General features: G+C 35.8%; 1 protein-coding gene across 8 annotated transcripts in view; it reads left to right on the forward strand.

Annotated features, from left to right (window-relative positions):
• The window catches only part of ARID4B (AT-rich interaction domain 4B), a 136,613-nt gene that overhangs the window by 51,994 nt on the left and 65,805 nt on the right, over positions 1–18,814 (forward strand). For all 8 annotated transcript variants that reach the window (XR_011650521.1, XM_045196411.2, XM_053912408.1 and 5 more), the window contains exons 3-6: positions 4,764–4,874; positions 9,238–9,303; positions 12,650–12,740; positions 15,463–15,542. Coding sequence is in view for 7 of the 8 variants with exons in the window: in XM_045196411.2 (XP_045052346.2) it covers positions 4,764–4,874; positions 9,238–9,303; positions 12,650–12,740; positions 15,463–15,542 (348 nt within the window). In the remaining variant the exon portion in view is untranslated. The remainder of the gene's footprint in view (positions 1–4,763; positions 4,875–9,237; positions 9,304–12,649; positions 12,741–15,462; positions 15,543–18,814) is intronic.

Here is an 18,814-nt window from a genome sequence, read left to right on the forward strand (position 1 = left end):
AGTGTTCCCATGGAATTCAAAGGTTTTTAGGTGCCAGTGAGGACATTTGGTAGGTTGACTGGAAAAATAATTGTTTAAGCAATGCTGATAACTGTGAGGTAGCTGTTGCCTTGACAACTAGAAAACTGTTCTGTTTGCTAAACAAAGGGATGGTAATTTAGTAGTGTAATTTCCTTTTGGCATGGAGGTGCTACATAAAACATTTTATTTTATCCTCTGAGATGGTCCATATTATTGACCGAAATCAGAGAAGCAGAACAAAAAGAGAAGGTAAGAGGGTTTTTGATTTGTTTTTGGTTATATACGTGTTTACCTACCAGGGTAGGTGTTGATAAAAGGAGTGCTCTTCATTAATCGGCTCGCTTTGGGTATCTCTACTTGGACCAAAGTGCAGTAGCCTCAGGATAGTTGTAGACATACATCTCGTCTTTCTGCCACACTAAAGGGTTGTGGCCCACTTCCTTACCGAGCACCCTCACCGGTACTTAACCTCTCTGCTGTAGAATGCAACATGATTATTTCTGATTGAATAAAGGGGATAATATTTAAACACCCCTCATATATGCACACAATTATAATGGCATCTGCTGTTTATGTGGGGTCTTTTTTTGTAGAGGACTTAAACATTTTTTTAACTCATAATCTTCTCCCAGATTATTAAGTAATAACAACAGACTGTTTGACACTGTATGCCGGGTCCTGCACTGTTCATGTGACATTTCAGTCCTCACCCCCATGAGATCACTGTTAACTGTCCTGAGGCTCAGAGGTCCTAGCTCAAGGTCTACTAGGTGGTAGATTTACCCTAAACATCAAATTCAAGAGTCTGCCTTCTTAATTACTGTATTATACTGATTCTCATTAATATAGTCATTCCAAATACATTGGAGAATACAGAAAAGTATTAGTAAGAAAATTCAAAATAACCCATGATCCCATTTGCTACAGATTATACTTTTTATTGTTTTGATGAAGTAATATAACATCTGGGGTTTCCTTTAAAATAAGAGGTTTTTTGGGGGAAAGAGTGGGTAGGGGTATAGATGAGACAAAAATGTCAGTAGGAACCAGATTATGAGTATATGGGGAATTTATTAATATAGTTCTGTTCTTTAGAATACATTTTAAAAAGCAAAGGACACATGCCAATTGCAAAAAAACAAAAAAAGGAACATATTTTAATTTATTATTTTTAATAGCTTATTTTGTATTTTTTTTCCATTATCACTTACTACCCTTTATACCTTTTTCCACCTCCACAGACCCCCCCCCCACACAGAAGGAACCTTTTAAAAAATAAAAAACAGATTTTGAATAAAATATTTTCATACACATACTTCTTAATTTTACTACTCCCATTCCCATAGGCTAACTCTTTAACTTGTTTCTGTCTTTATGATGTATGTTTTTTTCTATATGTAAAATATATACATGTACCTTTGATTATTTCTGCATGTCTAGGAGTAGGAAAAACTATACGATTTTAAAGACATACACATATTACCAAATATCTTGTGGTATGTTCTCATTAGATTTAGTACTGAACAATATATTCTGAGGAGTATTGACATTAGTTGAAGAAGTGAGGAAAGTGGTTTAACTTTTAACTTGCACTTACGATAAACAGTTACTTAAAATGAGGTTTTGCATTTAAAAAAATGGCAGGGTGTCGAATCTGAATTTACATTAGTTTGATTGCCCACGTTGAGTGTTTTATAATATTAATTATAATTGTTAACAGCTAAATACCTCAGGCATCATAGCTGAGTGGTTTCTAACATTGACCATATTTTCCTGATGTGAAAACTGAAATTTAGAGAGGTTTAGCAGTCTACAAAAATGTACCAAGTTACTGTAAGGAAAGAGCTGGGATTTGGATCCCATGCTTGGAAAGCCTGTGCTATTAGTCTGCTTTGTATCACCCCATGTTATACTACGATAGACTGATAATTTACGCTCTGCTAAAATTACATTCACAAATCTGAGCATGTAGAATATGGATTTTGTTTCTTTGTACAAAATCTCATTCATATTTTGGTTAGCATGGTTTTACTTCTAGATGATTGTGTGTCTCAAAATGTCCCATTTTGACCATCTTTGTAGCCACAATACTTTGATATGGGCTTGTTAAGCAAATGTATGCAGAACAAGTACTGATGAGAATTTAGAACCAAAGAAGTAGCTTACCTAGTGTGGTCCAAAAAATAATAGAGGCAGAAGTAAGGTCAGAACATAGATCTTTGCTTCTCCTATGCTCTTTTTAACAAATTAGCACTGCTTTAGCAATGAATTTATTAGACATTCAGGTTTTTATTATACTTTAGTTTCCCTTTGTAGGTTTTTTCTAATAGACATATTCTTTATATACCTTGCTAATTTATTTTCATGTGTTCTAGCTTGAAGGGAGGAAACTGTTACCTTTCAAAATACTAATTTGCCCCCACAATATTTGAGGTGGTTATTATTTTTTTCTTTCAACGTGGATTTTCATTTTTTGTAAGGATGTGGGATGGGCTTAGTTTAGAGAAAAAAATCCCTTCTCTCAAATTCAAATTGAATAAATCTGCTCGATAAGCATACTTATAGATAGTTTGCTATAGTTAGAATGTTGCCAGTGTTTAATATGAATATTAACGAAAAGAATTCTAAATGGGTTTCTGTGTACTAGTAATCTGAATATATTACTATTTTATTTCTCTTTTTGTTAAAAAATTCTCTATAATAAAAATATCTGAAAAGCTTATTTATTTGTTCCTGAGTAGGCTCAGATGTATAACTTTTAGTTGATTTCTTGTTCTTGTCTACATTTCACAATTTCTGGTTCCTTATCACTTATTTTATCTATATTTGTCTGTGAAAATAAAATTTTACTGGCTCCCAAGGTGCAAACTATGTTTAATGGAAGTGGTTACAAGTTGTGGGCACTAATGAGCCTGTGCAATGAAGATTGTCCCACCATTTGGGTTTTCATGTCTTTTAAAATTTTTCTTAAAATTTCTGAGTGAAGTACTGTGTGAGTCACCTTCATATTCTTGCTGAAATAAAGCCACTAGCTTGTCTGGACTGTAACCAAATTTTCTCCAAGGAAAATGGTATTTTAGGAGGGCTGAGGCAGGTAGATAAAGTAGAAATGCATTTATTGTTAACTTTACGTGCAAGAGCAGTGCAAAGTTACAATTGTAGCTAATTAATGATATCAACAAATTAAAAAAGTAGTAATGCAGAAGTGTAGAAAAATATCTTCATGAGAATCCACTTCTGTTAGGGCATAAGTAGATTGAGATACAAGCATTTTCCTAAGTAGATTTTTAAAATCATATACCTGATGTGTTTTATGTTTCTTTATTCTTTTTTTTTTTTTAAGATTTTATTTATGTATTTTTAGAGAGAGAGGGTAAGGGAGGGAGAGAGGGAGAGAAACATTGATGTGTGAGAAACACATCAATCAGTTGCTGGTCATGTGCCCCCAGTGGGGACCTGCCCCACAACCTAGGCATGTGCCCTGACTGGTGACCCTTCAGTTTGCAGGCTGTCACTCAGTCCACTGAGCCACACCAGCCAGGGCTCTTCTTTATTCTTAATGGTTGGGTTGCCATTAAGGAGGTCGGCCTGATATTTTTAGTTGTAGCACCTTTGTCTTGGTTTATGTAATATTTCCCCAGCTTTAAAAAGGGTTATTAAAATTATTTGATATACTGATGGGCACTTTTGTTATATAGCATTAGAATAGCTTTCTTTTTTTCTTTTTGAGATGTTAGCCACAACTATAGGGGATGAGTTTCTTTTTAAGATCCAAATGAAATTGATATTTCATTATTCGTTGTTGTATGACAGTGTTTTTTCCCTAATGTTTTATGGAATTTCTTCAGGATGGTAATGTTATTAGGGGAGAAAAAAGGTTCTTTGGACAAATAAATTGGGAAATAATGAGGCAGAGTGGGAGAATTCTTTTCTTTTTGGTGGACCTTCTTGGGATATTAGTTTTCCTTAAAACACTTCGCTAAAAGCTACTTCCACAATCTTTCTTTGGCTGTGGAATTGATTAATATAAGCAGAACTCCTTAGAAATGTAGATCCTATGCAGAAATTTACCTGATTGTAAAAAGTCAGAGTGGCTAGATTAGGACTATGAAAAACTAAATCACAAGTAGGGATACCTAAAATACTATTTACTCTAGAAGGACAGACAGTGAACTCATGCCCCGAAGCATTTGGGACATTTTGGCTAAATTTTATTTGAAACCTCCCAGATTGGATTTCGTAGTTTGAATACATGTAATTCCCCATGCCCCTTTTATGCCATTCTATCTAAGAATTGTCTAGTTAGGGATATAACAAAACTACTCTCAATTTGGGTGCTTATAAAGATATAGCCTGTTTTAAAAGAAAAATTTATCAGACTTTGAACTTTAAGAATCTGTCTTGTGGTTTTATAGTAAATACATATTTGAATGGATGGTGGATGGAGGAGGGGGAAAGGAACGGTATATTCTTGTGATTGAGTTAATTCGTGTTATGGACTGTGTGTATTTTGTATAGAGAAAAATGTGCTTTTATATTTTACATGATGTACATTTATATATTTAGATAGACTTTATTCTATATACTTTACTTATTTTTAGAGTATTTTATAGATTGTTCTTGTTAATATATTCAACTATTACAGTTTCCATGGCTATAACAGGATTGGATCTGCCCTTGTGAGGTCTGCCCTGTGTGGGAAAGAATTAGAGAGTTTAAATCTAATTTCTTTGCATTTTTAGGCCCTTGATGAGCCTCCCTATTTGACAGTGGGCACTGATGTGAGTGCTAAATACAGAGGAGCTTTTTGTGAAGCCAAGATCAAGACAGCAAAAAGACTCGTCAAAGTCAAGGTACAGTATATGTACATTTCATAAGTTGTATGTTCAGTACTTGATATTTAAACTTTAGTTTGGTGAGTATATTTAATAATTTTTTTGCAGGATGAGTTTAGTTTCTAGGAGTAATGGTTGTAAAAATACCTGAAAAAATGCATTGTGATTTTTTAGTATTCCAATTGGAATGGAATTAGATTAGTACAGTTGGTATTTTTTTTAATGCCACTTTACTATATAGTTTTGCTATTGTTTGTTTTGTTAGCATTTTACAGCTGGAAATGACCCTAGAAGTCACATATTGGATTGGCCAAAAAGTTAATTTGGTTTTTTCCCATAAGATGGCTCTGGTAGCACTTAGTTGTCTTTAATTTCATTTGAAACAATTTTGTTAGATTGTTACAACTGTCATATCAGCGTGCATTTTATTTTATTTTTTAAAGATTTTATTTATTTTTTAGAGAGAGGGGAAGTGAAGGAGAAAGAGAGGGAGAGAAACGTCAATGTGGGGTTGCCCTTCATGCTCCCCCCACTGGGACCTGGCCCACAAGCCAGGTATGTGCCCTGACTGGGAATCAAACCGGTGACCCTTTGGTTTGCAGGCCTCCACTGAGCCACACCAGACAGGGCAAAATTGGTGAATTTTTATGTAGCGCTTTTAATATTGAAAATGGAAGAAAATGCACAGCATTTTTGGCATATTATGCTTGATTATTTCAAGAAAGTTAAAAACTCCACTGAAATGCAAAAAGAGACTTGTGCAGTGTATAGAAAAGGTGCTGTTGACTGATTGAACACGTTGAAAGTGGTTTGCAAAGTTTCATGCTGGAGATTTCTCTCTGGATATTGCTCCACGGTTAGGTAGACCAGTTAAAATTGATAGCAATCAAATCGAGACATTGAGAACAGTGTTATACCACACAAGAGGTAGCTGACATACTCAAAATATTCAAATTAGTAAAGTTATTGGTGAAAATGAAAAATGTGTCTTATTTTACAGAAAAACTAAAAGGATTTTTTGGCCAACCCAATAGTTTAGTTCCTTAATTTTATTGTAAGAAAAATGAGGTTCATAAAGGGTTAGTGATTTCTCCAAGGCCATTATAGTAAATGTGGCAGAATGGGAATTATCCTAGTTCATTAATTTTAAGACCCCCCTCCTCCATTTTATTCATGAAATTGATATGTAATTTATAATTGATGGTGCCTTAGATAACTGAACTATGGTAGATCTAGTTGTTGATTCCTTATCCTCTGCCTTTCTTGAAAAATCTTTCTAAAATACATTATGTCTCAGATAATAACAGAAGAAGAACTGTGACTGTTTACATTTTAATGAATTATTAGTATTGAAGAATATGGGACAAGTGAAATATTTGAGGGTAGGTATTTATTTGTCAGCTATTTATTAGTGACAAACCTTGCAAGGTACTCTGTTAGGTGAGGAAGGAGGGGGTATGAAGATGACTTCTGTCCTCAGGGATTTATAATCCAAACAAGCAGATACCCTGTAAAACATTGGTTTAACTATCACCAATTAAACAGGCCATAGCGGTGTTGTACTTCCAGTGGAGAGGATCACTGTCCCTTCTGGAGCTTTTTCCATGCCCATGTCCCTCCCCCCGCCCCTCCTTCCGTGTTTAAATAAAGCTTCCCTGGTGATTCTAATTTATACTCCCTAGTTAAGAACTGTGGTGATAAGACCTTTTAACAGTAAGCCTGTAAGATGTTAGTTTAGGACCCACCCTACCTTCAGTTTTCACATGCCTGGTGCCTGTGAGCTCTTTTGTGGTTTGAGTATGTGGGTACTCTTACAGTGCTCTTATAGAGAGAGGTATTTCCTGTTCTCACTTCACACACTGCTGTTTCCTGAGCACTCCTTCCCCTCCCCCCCCCCACTACTATCTTAGAGATGAAGAGAAAGCTTGTTATCAGTTTTCTCACTCTCAGGGACAGGGCTAATACTAGTACATGTAACACCTTAGTGTGAATTAGACAGCAGCCTGCTTCCAGTGGAGGGCCTCCTTAGCAGAGCCTGAGGTCCACATGATCACTCCTGTGCTAGTTAGAAAAAGGTGTTCCCTTTGGGCAGGAAAACAGTGTTACTCCAGGACCCATGCTTTGGTCTTCAGAGCACAGACTAGATTTTCGCCTAGAATTGCACTCTCAGCTGGTGTCTCTCTGTAATGAGTGAATCAGCTAAATGATATGTAACAGTTCTGCCATTTCTTCCTATTAATAAAAGGAAGAACACTGCCTCTGTTGATAGCACAGAGTACCGAGTACTACCTTATGCCTTATAAATAATGGGCATCTAAAAATTATTGTTGGCCCTGGCTGGTAGCTCCATTGGTTGGAGCGTTGTTCTGATACACCAAGGTTGCGGGTTCGATCCCAGGTCAGGGCACATACAAGAGTCAACTAATGAATGCATCAGTAAGTGGAACAACAAAATCCATGACCCTCCCTCCCTGCCTTTCTCCCTCCCTCCCCTTTCCTCTTTTTTCTGTAAAAATCAATCTATAAAAAAAATTAAAATTTGATTTTTTTTTTTTTTTTGGCTGCTCCACAATCTGTTTATAATTTGCCCCAACCCGGTAGTTCAGTTAGAATGTTGTTCAAATCACCAAGGTTGTGGGTTTGGTCTCCGGTGAGGGCACATGCAAGAGTCAGCCAATGAATGTGTCAAGGGATAAAACAGCAAGTCAGCGTTTCTCTTTTTTCTCTCTCTCTCAATAAATAAACTTTTTAAAACAATAAGTCTTTATAATTCATAGTTAATGATTTTCTCAACAGATAATGGTAGTATATTTTTACCAGTTTTATTTATTTATGATTCAAAGTTAAGTTTTGCAACAATTTATTAATAAGTTTCTTCACCAGCAGTTTTTATTTATTGAGCATTTACTATGTGCTAAGTAAGCGCTGTATAAGGTATTGAAACTCTAGTGTTAAGACCCAGTCTCCATCCTCAAGTGGCTTAGAGTCTAAGTGATTGACACAGTTGCCTAAACATATTATCTATCTATCTATCCATTTAATTTTTTGTCCTTTCATTTTTCCTAGAGGGAGGGAAGAAGTTGAGGTAGATAAACATCAGTCAGTTGCCTCTTGCATGTGCCCCAACCAGGGACTAAATTTGCAACCCAGGCATGTATCCTGACTGGGACTCGAACCCACGGTCTTTTGATCTGCCGGATGCCGCCCAACCAGCCAGGACTAAACACATAATTTAAATAAAGGGCGTTTGTGAGGCAGAAACGCCTTCTGTGCTGCGAGTATAGGACATCTCCTTTCATAGCTGGTTGTGAGCCTATTAATGGTTTAATTCCTATAAGAACCCTTTGCTTTGTATAGGGTAAACTACTTTTTCTGTACTGAATACTGTACTTGTTTTTCACCAGCTAAATATTTAAACTCAAACCCTTTATTTCAGCATGCTGTCCTCACATTGGGTTTCCCATTCTCTGGTTTCTATACTGATAGAGAGAGTAAAGTTCTGGAACTAGACTGCTTGAGTTTGAATATTAACCTCCACCATGTAGTAGTTCTGGTATCTTGGACCAGTTACTGCTTATAGTTTTTGTACCTCAGTTTTCTTAACAAAACGCGAACAGTCATACCTACCTAATAAGGTTGTTGTGAAGATCAGATGTTTGATACTTGAGCCTTATACTTAACTCTCATTAAATGTTTGTTGCTACTGCTTATTATTAAGCTAGGCCATCACAAAATGATATATGTTAGACCTTTGAACAACATGGATTTGAACTGTGTGGGTCCATTTATATGTGGATTTTTTTTCAATAAATACTGTAAATGGAGTTTCTGTTTTTTATGGTTTTCCTTAACTTTTTCCCTCTAGCCTCCTGTATTGTAAGAAGGCAATGTGTAATACATGTAACATACAGAATTTGTATTAATCAGCTGTTTATGTTCTTCGTAAAGCTTCTTTCTGGTCATCAGCAGTGATTAGTAGTTATGTTTTAGGGGAGTCAAAAGTTAACATATGGATTTTCAATTGCAGGGGGTCCTGGCACCCCTAAGCCCTTTTGTTGTTGTGCAGGGGTCCAGCTGTAGTGCCTGTAGCCTCAGATCTCTACCTCTTTTTTCCTCATATTTTAGAAAAAGAAATTATGCAGCTAAACTAATAACTGGTAGTGCGGAATAAAGTATGATATGTGAAACATCAAGTAATTTAATCTGGGAAGTTGTTTAAATAATAAAATTTTCAGTTGATCTGCTTAGGGGTTGAGATTTTATATAAAGTAGGCAGAGCTTAGTTTAGATTGCTTGTAATAAAAATGAATTCATGTATTAATGAGCTTGTGCTGCTTTGTGTATGTGTCTGTGTATGGCTAATTAAATTTATAATCTCTAGGTAACGTTTAGGCATGATTCTTCAACAGTGGAAGTTCAAGATGACCACATAAAGGGCCCACTAAAGGTAATTCATTTATTTATTCATTATTAATTCCAATGCTTCAGTGGGAAACATTAATACTTGGTCATTTCTTTTTAATTAATTGAATATTTTGTTAATGAGTTGATAAGTAGGTATTTCTTTCTAAATAGATTAATAGAAAACAAGTAGATTTAATGTTTAACAAAGCCTGATAAGATAGTAAAACCTGACTTTCAGAAACCAAATGAGCATCAAGGAAGCACTGACTGCTTTTTATTTACATACCTGTTTCAGTCTCACCGTGTTGCACTGACTTTTAGTGAATGATGGATTTTCCAGAATTAGTAGGTGATGCAATCCATTTACTTCATTAAGATTAAGTGATGCACGTTCTGTGATGATGTGAAAAGTGGGAAAAACAAAACAAAACCCTCAGAGCTTTTAATTCTTTGGAGCAACTACGTGCAAATGAAATTTTGTCGGTGGGGGGGGAGTCATCAGGCAGTTATATGTGATGAACATATTTATACCTGCTGATAGTTTTATTTCTTTGTGTTCATTTTTTGTCACTCGCCAGAGAAATCAGTGCTGCTTTACTCTGTACCAGTGGGCAAGCTAAAGGGAAGGCGTGGGTAGCTCACCATGTGCTCTTTGGTTCTTTTGAACGTCTGAGAATGGACGTTGGCCTGGCGGGGCAAATTTAAAGGAATGCTAACAGAATTGAAGAAACGTGTAAACATGAGAAGAATCCTCTATTCACGAAGCTGTAGTTTTAAGAGGTTTAGATTGATGTGTGTATCTATCAGTTTTTGTTTGTAGTTGATGTAAACACTTAATTGGATCCCCAGGGCATTGGTACCTTGCATATGTATTAGGTAGTATGGCAAACTAGAACTTTTAAGTTTTTTTTACTTTGCCTTATAAAAATTATTTTTCATCATTTTTATTTTGTAGGTGTTATCTTTAACATCACATGCACAAGTTTGTCACTTGAGACCAAAGGACAAAAACATACCCACTTACGACAATTTGCCACCATTTACTTAGCAGTTAGTATGTGCTAGTACTAGACATCTTTTGCGTGCATAGTCTTTTATAATCCTCATAAGGGCTCTTCACGGAAGAGGAAACTGAAGGAGGTAATCTGACCAAGGTCTTGCTGCCAGAAATGGCAGAACCAAAACTCTGCAGGCTCACAGCCTATATAATTGAAGCACTGTGCTCTCTGTATGTTCAGAACACATACACCTCCAGGCTTTATTTGTGTTTTTGCCTCCTAAGCATAGTTCAGAGCTGCCTGACTCACCTGTTCACTGGGCAGAGACCAGCTGGTACAAGCTACAAAGAATGTTCAGTTTTGTGAGGGGATAGAAAAGGCAACTACTTTGACTCTTTAAGTGTCTTTCTCTCCTCCTGCTCCATTCCAGCATCTTTGTAGCAGAGTTGGTTTATTTTACTGGTTTGGTTTTTATTTTTTTTAATTAAAAAGTATTTGTGATTTATTAAAATTATTTTTGATTAGGACTTAGAGAACCATTTTGATTTTGACATAGGCAAGTATGTTAAAATTTGGTCTCAAGATTGTTAAAATATTTTTTACTGTAGATTTTTTTTGTATGTAGATTTTTGAATTGTTCCCTAATATACTTTGTAGCTTTCTATCAAAGCATCAACATTTGGATAAATGGTTCTGTTAGAGAAAATAAAAGTAATGGTCATTTCATCTAAATTTATTTTTAATGAGTTCACATGAAAATAATACCTAGACAACTTGAGTATTAAATTAAAAAATCATACCTTGTATTTATTGACTGTAGTAATTTTATATGATTTCTGTTAATTCTATGGAGTTTCCTTCCCCCTTTTGGGCATTGTGTGGGGTTAACAGTCTCTTCTCTGAACAAGTTAATTTTGTTAACACTGTAAAGACCATATATATTTTTATTTTATTTTTAAATATTTCTTTTTCTTGTGATAAGAACTTTTAAGATTTATTCTGTGAGCAGCTTTCAAATAGGTGATACAGTATCATTGACTATAATCACCATGCTATAAATTACATCCTCATGACTTATTTTATAATTGGCATTTTGTACCTGTTGACCCTCTTCACCAATCCCCCACCCCCACCCTTGTGGCAACCCCCAGTCAGCCGTGAGCTTGGCTCGTTTGTTTAGGTTCCACACACTAGTGATCTCAGGCAGGGTTTGTCCTTCTCTGCCTGACATTGCATGTATTTCACTTCTGCACATACTATCTTCGGTAATTTTCATAATGTTCTCAAGTTCCATTCATGTTACATGGCAGGATTTCCTTTTTTATGGCTAAATAGGTACATACACACACCACCTATTTAAAATTTTATTCATCGTGTCACTGGACACCTAGGTTGCTCCCATGGCTTCTGGACTATTGTAAATAACGTTACATTGAACATGGAAATGCATATATACTTTCAAATTTAGTGTCTTCATTTTTTTACTAATAAATACCCGGAAGTAGAATTGCTGGATCCTATGGTAGTTCTACTTGTATTTTTTGAGTAGCTTCATATTGTTTGCTGCAGTGGCTTCTCTAACATACACCCTGTCAACAGTGCACAATGGTTCCCCTTTCGCCACATGCTTGCTGACACTTACTTCTTGTTGATACTAGTCGTTCGAACAGTTGTGAGCTACTATCTTATTGTGATTGGACGTGCTTTTCTCTGATGTTTAGTGATCACATTTTCATGTACCTGTTGGCTATCTGTCTGTATGTCTTTGGAAAAATGTTCAGCTTCTCTGCCCATTTTTTAATTTGTTTTGCTGTTGAGTTGTATGAGTTCTTTATATATTTTAGATATTAACCCTTTGTTAATGCTTTGCAATATTTTCTCTCATTCAGTAGATTGGCTTGTCATTTTCTTGATAGTTTCCTTTGCTATGCAGAAGCTTTTTAATTTGATGTAGTTATAAAGACCATGTAAATGTAACTCAGCATTTGAGACTTCAAAGATATTTTTTAATTATCCCTACCCTTCCCCAGCCTTCGTCAAAGAGGAGTGGTGAGGTGGGGCGGGGACAATTTCACATACAGTGGTTCTGGTTCTCAAAGTGAGGTCTAAGGACCCCAACTGGTTCCCAAGACCCTTTTAGGGCACAACAGAAACAGAAATGACTGTTTTCATAATAATACTTAGATATTATTTGCCTTTTTAGTTTTACTCTGTTGACATTTTCCCTGTTGATACAAAAACAGTGGTGGATAAAACTGCTGGTACCTCAACAGAAATCAAATCAGTAATTTTATTCTTTGCCACCATGCCCTCAATTTAAAAAAAATAAAGCCAGTTTTTGTTTTGATCACTTGTCTTCTAAAAGCTTTTCTAATTTTTTAAATACTTTAGGTTGGAGCTATTGTGGAAGTGAAGAATCTCGATGGTGCATATCAGGAAGCTGTTATCAATAAATTAACAGATGCAAGTTGGTACACTGTAGGTAAGGGAGTAACTCTTTTAAAAATGCATTTTCAAAGATAATACAAACAAAGCAAGTTTCCTTGATTTACTTTATCCCCTAGTACCACAGACGTTATTACTGTTAATGGTTATCTTTCCAGACATTTAAAATTTTTATTTCATTAATATGTGCATAGCATAATTTGAAATTATTTAGTTGTATGAATTATACAATTGGATTTCTACTTTTTTTCACTTCAGAGTGTAGTTTAGAGAAAATTTTCCATCTTTAACTGTTTTTAAATCTACATTTAAGTATGTTTATCTTGTACAACAGAGGAATTTACTAGTAGTACATTTTATAATATTTGATATACTAGAACTTACTTTCTTTTATCAGTGATATTCCAGGGTGTTATTTTTTTATTTTCTTCCTTTTTTTTTTTGGCTACTAAAATAAATACTGAATTATGCTGAATTAAGTGTCTTTTGTCCGTGCACATTATTCTCTTTCCCTAGTGTACACATTGAGTACTAGACAAGGACTGATGTGAAATGTACTTTTAAAACCTCAGTAGGTAACCCTGGCTGGTGTGGCTCACTGGACTGAGTGCCGGCCTGGGAATCAAAAGAGTCCCTGGTTTGATTCCCAGTCAGGGCACACACCTGGGTTGTGGCTGGGTCCCCGACTGGGGACGTATGAGAGGAAACCACACGTTTATGTTCTCTCCCTCTCTTTCTCCCTCCCTTCCCCTGTCTCTAAAAATAAATAAATAAAATCTAAAAAAAAAAAAGTAAGTAATGAAAACTGCCTTCTTCAAAGGCTATTAATTTATACTCGCAGGAACAGTGTATGAGTGTACATGTTTTTCCAACCACTGTCAAAGTTGATGGTTGTAATCTTTTAAATTTTTGCCCATCTGGACACAAATAGTCTCAGAGTTTTGTTTTAATATACCCCTCCCGTGATTTACTAGTGAGATTAAACATCTTTTCGTATGTTTATTAAAAGAAACATTTATATATACAGGGTGGGGGCAAAAGTAGGTTTACAGTTATTCATATGCAAAATAATACAATAATTAAGAACTTATCATAATAATAGAAGAATAAACTGTTTCATGCACTCACAGCTGTGCTTTTGCCCCCCCCCCCTTGTATGTTTTGAGTTGCTAGCTTATAGTGACTTCCCATTCTTCTTTCTCCTCTTAGGATGGTTGTCTCTTTCCCATTATTTTTAGGGTGTGAGTTCTTTATGTATTCTGAATATTAATGCATTGCTCCTTTAGTTGCAAGTATTTTTCTCATACTGCTTTACTTTTATCTCTACTATCAATTTTCATGTCACTTTACCTGTCACTTCTTCCTTTGTAGTTTAATTTTGAACCTTGTTTAAGAAGACCTTTCTTTCATCACTGTTAAATTTATTTTCCAATGTAGTCTTCAATTTGTAGTTTCATTTTTATTTTACAACTTTTTATTCCACCTACCATTTATTTTTTTTAAACATTCTGAAATACAATCAAATTTTTTTTCAAATTGATAGCCAGTTATTCTATTAGTATTTACTGAATGGTCATAGTTTCTACATTTTAATGACCTCAGAGGTAAGAGTAAACACCTAATTAAATGTTTTTGGTAATGTCAAAATTTGATGGAGCTTTGAAATAGTACAGATGAGTTTTTATATTTTTGTGGGATGAGGAAAAAACCTGATTGAGAGAGGAAAAATTTGATTTTTGACACATAAGGAAATATGCGACTTTATATAGGCTACAAAACTGTGAGCAATTCTGTATGGTAATTAGGTGTGGTTGTTAGTCTCATAAATGTGGCACTTTTACCATTGAATATTTTAGTTACAGCAGTAAAATAATATACTAAGTTATTTATCCAGCCTCACATAAATGTAAAGTTTCATATAATGTACAAAGACTTGATTTTGGTATTTAGGCAAAAACTGGTGTTTCTAAAGTCAAGGCCTAGCAACATTTTTAAAAATAGAGGCACTCTCTTCCCATGATTTGTGAGTAATGCAGTATATGCTGAAATTATGTCATAAAATACACATGTGTTCTGTGTATATATAAACTTGTAGTAAATTTGGTGGGACATTGTAGGACTCGACAAGTAGTTGAAAACTACTTATCTGGTGAACCAGGGGCAAGTTCATCGGTCAGGGAACAACACCTGGCAGTGTCTGGAGACTTTCTGATTATTACAGCGGGGAAGGGGGTGCTGCTGGCATCTAGTGGCCAAGGGTGCTGTGTGATGTTGTACAGTGCACAGGACAGCCCCCCGGGAAAACATGATCTGGTCCAAAATGGTAGTGTTGGGGCTGAGAAACCCTGCTTTAAATAAAAGTAGGGTAATTTTTTAAAGGGCAGCCTGAATATATAAACTTGTGCTTTTTCTGTTTCTCAGGTACTTACCAGCAGGGAAACTTGACTTTCCTTTACCACATTGAGAAAGGTTAATTAGCATTTAAATTGTTTTGTCTTGAAATGCTTACTGATTTTTATTTGGTATTTTCTATTTCAGGGAAGATATTTTTAAGGTATATGACTTCTTTTTTGCGAGAAATAGGAAAAGATACTCTGTGTTTGAACTTGTCCATTAGAAAACATAAAATGTGAACTGAATTTTGAATGTAATCTTTTTAAACAATAGCTCTATTTGCACTCAAAAATTAAATAATTTATATCATCATGTTAACCTTTGAAAAACTCTTCAGTAGTTTCCGCTTTTACCTCCTCTCGCAGTTTTTGACGACGGAGATGAGAAGACACTGAGGCGGTCCTCCCTGTGCCTCAAAGGAGAGCGGCATTTCGCCGAGAGTGAAGTAAGTCACCATTTAGTGGGCGTCTCCTACTAATTGCTCGCTCCTGTGGGGAGCAAAGTTTTGCTTCCTCAAGTCAAGAGACTTATATGTTAATCAGAAAAATTCATTAGTACATAATAAATACCATTGTAATAGACTCTGTGAAGCCGGTTTAAGGCCTTGTGTTTGAGTACCAGGTTCTCTGTTCTTTTTTGCGTAATGTATTGTAAGCATTTGTTCACAAAGAAAATACAGTGGGCTTATTTAATTGTTATCTTCAGGTCATTTTTATATAGATTCCTTTAATTTGTAAATGATTATATAAAAGAGATGTCTGATTTATAAACCACTTGAACCCCATCATCATAGTTACTACAAGCAATCCCGAGCTACTACAAGCTAATAGGTGTTATGATTACAGCCTCTCCTTAAAGAAGTCTTCTTGCCTGACTGTTCTTTCTAAAATTATCCCTTCTTAATTTGGGGGGGTTGGTTTCATTTTCTTTATAGCATATATCATTCTCTGACATCAAAGCATGAATAGGTGCTTAATTATTTGTTTATTGTCTGCCTTTCTCACTGGAATGTGTCACCAGGGCAGGGATTTTGTCTGTCTTGTTCACTACTTTGTTCCCAGTTCCTAGAACAGTGTCTGGCACAGAGCGGGAACTGAGTGAGTGTTAGCTGGACGATTACATGAGGGAGGTGCATGCACTTCTCAGTGCTTTACAGGCTTACATACATTACTGCACATTATGAAACAGAAACCATTATTTCCTTCTACTTACAGACGCTCGTTAGAGCTGGTTCTCAAACCCGTACTTTCTAGTACCAAATCTATGCTATAAAATTAAAGGTGTTCTTCAGTTACTAAGAATGGAGAGTTCACCAAGTTTTGTAAATCTGTAGTCTGCTATTCAGAATTTTTTACATGGACATATTATTATAAATAGTGTTATAGTCTCTAGTCCCCCAAGTCTATGAAAATTACTGCATGGTGTGCCCCAGCCATGACTTTTTTCTAGTCACTATTTAAAACAGTGTTTGGAGGGAGACATTTAATGTTACTTACTAAACCACTAGACTTTATTTTATGGGATTTTTTTTGGTCATTTTGAAAATATTTTTCCTTCCCTTAAATGATTGAATTTCTATTTCAATTCAGAATCTGTATTATGAGTCCATCCTATCTTTTCAGTCTCATATTCTACCATTTCCCTGTACTTCTCCCTTATGAGACTATTCGGTATTTTGTGATTGTGGTTTATACTTTGTTTGGTTTCTGCTGAACCCTGTTCCCTTTAAGACCGAGAGAAATGCTTCCTCCTCCATGATGTCTTTCCTGAGCTCGCTAACCAAATTTGATCTCTTTATCCTTTGATGCTTGGTGCCCTTCTTTTACTATTTTATGGTGTTTTGGTTACTTTTCTTATTTTCTCTGTTTGTTATCTTAATAGACTCTCCTTTTTCAGCAGTGTTTTCTACACAGAAGCCTTTAAGAAAAATGTTTTGAGTTAATTGTGAAAGTTTAAATATAGGAAATGCATACAGCTTTAGGGCAAATGCAGTGAATCTGGCTTCTTACACTGATGAAATAACAATTCTTTCTGAGTTTAGGTAATTCTTAGAAATAATTTCATTTTCCTTAGTTAGAACATGTGTACAATTATAGTGGGTCAGTGAATATAGAGGGCTTGAAAACTTGATTTATCTGTTACATGAAGTCATGTGTCTTATTTAATCCAGAGAAATATCTAAAATATTAATTTTGCTTTTGTAGGAGAATTTTAAGTTGGAGTAGTTAATAAGACAGTTGCAGTGTAAAGGTGGAAGCAGTATGGACAAGTACCTTCGTGGCTCCTCTTGCCTTCTAGGAGGCTCAGTTTTACTGTGTGCATCTTACACACGAGGGCGATTGGAATGCTGGCATATTTTTCCTTACCCTGGTCCCATATGCCAGGTACTATGCTAGGCAATGGGGACACAAGGGTAACAGCACCTGTTAGAGGAGAAAAAGCATTAACTAAAAATTTTAAAGTTGTAAATGCATTAAGCTCTGTATATGGCCAGGAGTGTATTTATTTAATCTACCATCTATATATATTTTCCCTTTATTTGATACTTTTAAAAACAGCTTTAATTTTTTGTGAGATTATTCATCATTGTTATTTTTAGTAATAATGTTGGCCTTTGAGAGAAAAGCTTCATTATACTGGCTTTATTTTGGGTCACAATCCCATTAATAAGCCACGTAGCTAAGCAAAGACTTAAATTCAAGATTTCCATGATGAGAGATCACAGCAGCACTTCAGTCCAGGTGGAATTCCAAATCGCCGGTTCTGGGTTCTGGCCTTGACCAGCTCAGTGAGGGTGTTGCCCACCGCTGACATCTGTTGGAGTAGTTGGGTATTTCTACAGCTGATTCACAATTTGAATATTATCCAGAAGTGGTTTCATCAGCTGGTATTCTCTACTACCTGGAATTGAAACTTGTAAGAAAAGGTTTGATAAGATCCCAGCTTCGTTATCTCCTACAGGCCCATTTTTGGTAACAGGGCTACATCCATTTTTCCCCTAAGCCAGGGGTGTCAAACTCATTTTCACAGAGGGCCACATCAGCCTTGCAGGTGCCTTCAAAGGGCCAAATGTAATTTGAGGACTATATAAATGTAACTACTCCTTTACTAGAGGAAAGGAGCTCAGCATTGCTGCTGGATAGAAGAAACAAGGTGTCATGCCGGATAAAACAAGGTGGAGGGCCAGATTCGGCCCGAGGGTCTTGTGTATGCCACCTGTGCCCTAGGCCTATGGCATTTTGTTTGGCTTTTAGTATAGCCAGGAGTCTCTGGTTTTTGTTCTTTTGCAATAAGACAGGACAGTTTCTACCCTCCCTCAGTCTTTCTCATCACAGAAAGTGAAAGGCTCTCCTGCTGTGCTCGATGCAGACTGAGGCCAGGACAGAGACAGAGCTTCTTATTGTTTTTACTCTGTATTACGTACCAGGGAGAGAAAACGGTTTATTTGAAAGTTCCTGTAAGTGGTTCCTAGATAACTCTTCAGAAATCCTGGTTTTTTTTTTCCTGAACAAGTGAAATGACAAGCAGATGCTTAGAATAGAAATCACAGTGTACAGGATGGGCAAAGATAGGTTTATAGTTGTAATACAAGTAAATAATACAATAATAAATAAATAATAATACAAGAATAGACTCTGTTTTGCATACTCTCAACTGTAAACCAACGTTTGCCCACCCTATATAATAGGAATCTCTGCTTACAGGAGTGTGCAACTT

Source organism: Desmodus rotundus, chromosome 10 (assembly GCF_022682495.2).
Source record: "Desmodus rotundus isolate HL8 chromosome 10, HLdesRot8A.1, whole genome shotgun sequence".
Classification (NCBI taxonomy): Eukaryota; Metazoa; Chordata; class Mammalia; order Chiroptera; family Phyllostomidae; genus Desmodus; species Desmodus rotundus.